The following is a 4,928-nucleotide window of genomic DNA, read 5'->3' as shown; positions in this document are numbered from 1 at the left end:
TTCATCTTCTGTTTAATCCTTCAAACAAAGATACCAACGGACGACAAAACACACAGAGCTTTCGATATGGGGAAGAAATCAATTCTTTTGATGGCTTTTCTTCTCGTTTGCATCTCCATTCAACCCGCCATTGTTCGAGCTGCCGACGACGATAAGGAGGAGAAACCAAAGCCTAAACCCACCGAAGCCGATGCCACTAACTACGATGTTTTGTCACCGGAACCTGAAACAGGAAGACAACGAGCTTTTTGTAAATCGCAAGGAGATTGTTACTACAAAACACTCACTTGTCCAGCTGAATGTCCAGAGAGAAAGCCCAAGAAGAACAAGAAGCAAAAAGGGTGCTTCATCCATTGTGGTAGCAAATGTGAAGCTACTTGCAAATGTAAGCATTCACACAACCTGTTCGACCAAATGTCTCTTCGAATTGCAGTTCAACGAATTAACCTAATTTAACGTTTCTTTTTATGATTTCGCCAGGGAGAAGAGGAAAATGTAATGGGTATGGCTCTTTATGTTATGATCCAAGGTTTGTTGGTGGTGATGGAGTTATGTTCTACTTCCATGGCGGTAAAGGCCGTGACTTCGCTCTCGTCTCCGACACCAACCTCCAAATCAACGCCCACTTCATCGGAAACCGCCCCACCGGAAGAACACGTGACTATACATGGGTCCAATCTTTAGCAGTCATGTTCGACACCCACACCCTAATCATTGCAGCCAAGAAGGTACAAAAATGGGACGACTCCGTTGACGTACTTCTCGTGAAATACGACGGCCAAGAAGTCACCGTCCCATTCGACGGAGAAGCGGAATGGAAAACGATCACCGAAGAAAGAGAAGTGGTGGTTGAAAGAACCGACGACACCAACACCGTGAGAGTTACCATTGGTGGGTTGGTGGAGATCGACATGAAGGCTGTTCCTATAACTAAAGAAGATGATAAAGCTCATAATTACCAGATACCATCAAATGACGCATTTGCCCACTTCGAGACACAGTTCAGGTTCTCGAATCTTTCGGAGGAAGTGGAGGGTATTTTGGGGAAAACTTACCGGCCGGGGTATGTGAGTCCGGTGAAGAGAGGGGTGGCGATGCCGATGATGGGTGGAGAAGATAAGTACGAAACTAAATCCTTAACTTCAACTCTTTGCAAAACCTGCATCTTCCAGAAACAACCTGCAACTGGTTTGGCCGCCGACTTCTAATTTAGAAGGTTCCATCGTACGTACCAAATAGAGTGATAATTTCATGCACCTGTTCTTGATTAAAATGTCACGACTAATAATTGTGGAATTGTTAATTTATTAATAAAATATAAATTTATTTCTGTTTTATAACTATCTTTTGGTTTTTAAATTATTTGTTATTTTTTTTATTAACCTAGATATTCAACCCGTTATGCGGGCTGACTAATTCCAAGGCGACCATCTGCTTTGCAGATAACCCGAAATCATCGCATTTGACCCTCCGTGGCCATAAGAAGATTTTTATTTCTCTTTGGATTTGAACTTGGGATCTCCTGGTACTTTTGACCTTCGGAGTCAAGCTCAACCAATCAGACACCACCATTATGGTTAATTATTTGTTATTTAATATTGACAGCTATGGTCCCTCAACTTAATACCGTTAGGTCTCTTCATATGTCCCTCACGTGAGGGCACCTTAGTCAATTTACCCATTATTTTCATCCCCACCTTGGCCTCCCCGATTTTAACTTCATCATCCACGATCAAGATCAAGAACCCTAATTTGTTATATAAAAGGCTTGGGCTTACATATAACTTCACGAGTCTAAAAAATTGTTAAGAAAATAAAATTGTAGATAAAATCAGAAGTTATGCTGCTTATACAAATATATACTATCATTTCTAACTTAAAATAAAATACAAGAATATAACATTATACATATAGTTTTCACAAAATACTGAATATGGACGATTGAAATATCTGAGGGAATCGTGAGCGGTGAAAGAAATTGACGTTAATAAACAATATTTTATGTATGAAAATTGGATTTTAATTTTTTTTTTGAAATGCTTTATAATATAGTATAGATGAATATAAATTAAGAGGGGAGAATTTATATTTAAAAAAGCGGGTACAGGGAAACGTATGGTCATCATGGTTGCAAGTTTCTTTTTAGAATAGAAGGCAAACCAGGTAAACATGGATTACTGCGAACTCCATGCATGCTATCATCACCTCCTTTATTCCCCTATAAATGGCTTCTCCCTGTCTTTTCAACCAAACCATCCCATTCATCCTTCTTCATACCAACAACAAGTAATTAAGCTACCAAGATTTTGAATATGGGGAAGTCATTCATTTTGGTGGCTTTCCTACTCCTATTAATCACCATTGGGGCTACCGTTGTTCGAGCTGAAGACGATAAAGATCATGGCGACGACAACAGTAAGAAGTCTCCGGCACCAGTAGCAGCACCTAAGGAACAGACCCCACCAGCAAAAACGGATGACGACAGTAAGAAGTCTCCGGCACCAGTAGCAGCACCTAAGGAGCAGAAACCACCAGCAAAAAAGGATGACGACAGTAAGAAGACTCCGGCACCAGCACCTAAGGAGCAGAAACCACCGGCCCCTAAGGAGAAACCAGCGCCGGCGCCTAAAGAGGTGAAGCCGAAGCCTTCTCCCGTTGAAGACGATGCCACTAACTACGACGATTTGACACCAGACCCAAAATCAGGATGCGAACGGGCTTTTTGTAAATCGAAAGGGGAGTGTCACTACAAGACACTAACTTGTCCAGCGGAGTGCCCCCAAAGGAAGCCCAAGAAGAACAAGAAGAACAAAGGGTGCCATATCAATTGTGGTAGCAAGTGTGAAGCTACTTGCAAATGTAAGCATACAACCTCTTCGACCAAATGTTTCTTTGAATACCTAATCTTATATATTGTTGTTTAACAAACTCGAGTTCTAATTTTCGCAGGGAGAAGGCCGAAATGTAATGGGTATGGTTCTTTATGTTATGATCCAAGGTTCGTAGGTGGTGATGGAGTGATGTTCTACTTCCATGGCAGTAAAGGACGTGATTTCGCCCTCGTCTCAGATACCAACCTCCAAATCAACGCCCACTTCATCGGAAACCGACCCATCGGTAGGAAGCGTGACTACACATGGGTTCAATCCGTGTCAGTCATGTTTGACACCCACACCCTCGTCCTTGCAGCCAAGAAGGTCCCAAAATGGGACGACTCCGTTGACGTACTTCTCATGAAATGGGACGGCCAAGAAGTCACCATACCATCTGAAGGAAATGCCGAATGGAAAACTACCACCGGAGTAAGAGAAGTGGTGGTTGAGAGGACCGACGACACTAACACCGTGAGAGTTACTGTCGGTGGGTTTGTAGAGATCGACATGAAGGCTGTCCCTATAACTAAAGAAGATGACAAAGCCCACAACTACCAGTTACCATTTAACGACGCATTTGCCCACTTCGAGACACAGTTCAGGTTCTCAAATCTTTCCGACGATGTGGAGGGCATTCTGGGGAAAACTTACCGGCCGGGGTATGTGAGTCCGGTGAAGAGAGGAATCGCCATGCCAATGATGGGTGGGGAGGACAAGTATGAAACTCCATCTCTAACCTCCCCACTTTGCAAAGTTTGCAGGTTTCAAAGACAATCTGAGACTGTTGCTGCTGCTGCTATCGCTGTTGGTATATCTCAATACTGACCAATTATTCTAGTTTCGTAATCTCATGTTTTGATGATCTCTATTGGAATGTGTTAATAAGGGGAATAAAGCCTCATGAAATTGATTATTATGCAATTAAAATGGTTTTATTCTAAGGATTATATGGTTGCCCGGAAGTTGATGATTTGTATCACTAATATCATTTAAGTGTAATATGATTAATTTGTTGACCCATGTAATCATGATAAATATCGAACAAGTAAGGAAGGTGCGGAGTGCATGCTTGTTTGAGTTTATTTTGATTTATGGGCGAAGCCCCTAAACGACGGGGGTTCGGGGGCAGCGCCCCGGTGGCGGGGTCCAAGGGGCGGCAGCCTCTGGCTGAGGTCGAAAAATGCATTAGAAATCCGAATTTTAAATTTTAAACCCGGTTTTTTAAACCTGGTTTAGGGTTAAAAAAAGTGTCGTTTTTGACAGTTTCCGTATTCAATTTTTGCGTTGGTCATTTTTTCGTCATGGGAGGTACACAGATTCATAGCGTTTTGGATTCTCAGTTCTGTTAACCACTGAATTTTATCCGATTGAGATATCGATTGTACCGTCAAAATACTTCATTCTGAAAGTGATTTACGACTTTCAGTGAATTACAAGCAATTGAAAAACCAGAAATTTCTAACACCGGAGACATCGATAACCTTAAGAGCCATGTTTTCGTGCTTTTTATGCACACGAAGCTTCTACTGCTAAACTTTTAACTACACCTATACAAGGATCACCAAACGTGGCTGTCGAGACTTCAATGTTGCAAGTTCTTGACCCAATGCACGCCTGTAATGTTTAGCAATCGTATGATGAAATGGTTCATTTAAACACACGCACATGCACACGAATGCAGTGAACATCAAAAGAGTTGACTTTTTGTAGGATCGAAAGGGCGTAAGTACTCCGGCATTCACCATCACTGAAACTTCCACATTTCCCTTGAGGTGTTCCAAAGTTAGCAAAATACTGAATATGGACAACCGAAATATCTGAGGGAATGGTTAGCTGTGAAGAAATTGGGATTCATTCTGGAAATTGGAAAGTTGAACGAGAGAAACGAGAATTAGAGCATTTTTAATATTTTAATTCTGGAAATTGATGTATTCTACGTTAAAGTAGAGAAAAGAGAATACATGTTATAAAAATCTCTAATTTTAGAGAAAAATTTAAATTGATAGAGAAATTATTATTTTAATATTTTAAGAAGAAGAAAACCGTTAACGTACA

At 41.2% G+C, this 4,928-nt stretch overlaps 2 protein-coding genes across 2 annotated transcripts; both read left to right on the top strand.

Moving 5' to 3' along the window:
* Positions 1-1,274, top strand: LOC112522005. The gene is made up of 2 exons (XM_025131050.1): positions 1-385; positions 481-1,274. The coding sequence occupies exons 1-2, from the start codon at positions 67-69 to the stop codon at positions 1,206-1,208; spliced, it is 1,047 nt and encodes a 348-aa protein (XP_024986818.1). The 5' UTR covers positions 1-66; the 3' UTR covers positions 1,209-1,274.
* Positions 1,275-2,224: 950 nt separating this feature from the next.
* On the top strand, positions 2,225-3,720 carry LOC112520958. The gene is made up of 3 exons (XM_025129584.1): positions 2,225-2,237; positions 2,296-2,859; positions 2,950-3,720. Exons 1-3 carry the CDS (start codon positions 2,225-2,227, stop codon positions 3,696-3,698), a joined length of 1,326 nt encoding a protein of 441 aa, XP_024985352.1. The 3' UTR covers positions 3,699-3,720.
* Positions 3,721-4,928: the final 1,208 nt, after the last annotated feature.

The sequence above is a fragment of the Cynara cardunculus genome, assembly GCF_001531365.2.
Source record: "Cynara cardunculus var. scolymus isolate 2C chromosome LG 11, CcrdV1, whole genome shotgun sequence".
Classification (NCBI taxonomy): domain Eukaryota; kingdom Viridiplantae; phylum Streptophyta; class Magnoliopsida; order Asterales; family Asteraceae; genus Cynara; species Cynara cardunculus.
Note: the sequence above shows the minus strand (reverse complement) of the source record. Positions and strands in the feature narration are given on the sequence as shown.

Excerpts from the sequence above, each read along its gene's own strand:
- LOC112522005 (XM_025131050.1), top strand. The coding sequence starts at position 67 with ATGGGGAAGAAATCAATTCTTTTGATGGCTTTTCTTCTCGTTTGCATC. Across the intron at positions 386-480 it reads ATGTGAAGCTACTTGCAAAT|GGAGAAGAGGAAAATGTAAT; the intron begins GTAAGCATTCAC and ends TGATTTCGCCAG.
- LOC112520958 (XM_025129584.1), top strand. Across the intron at positions 2,860-2,949 it reads GTGTGAAGCTACTTGCAAAT|GGAGAAGGCCGAAATGTAAT; the intron begins GTAAGCATACAA and ends TAATTTTCGCAG.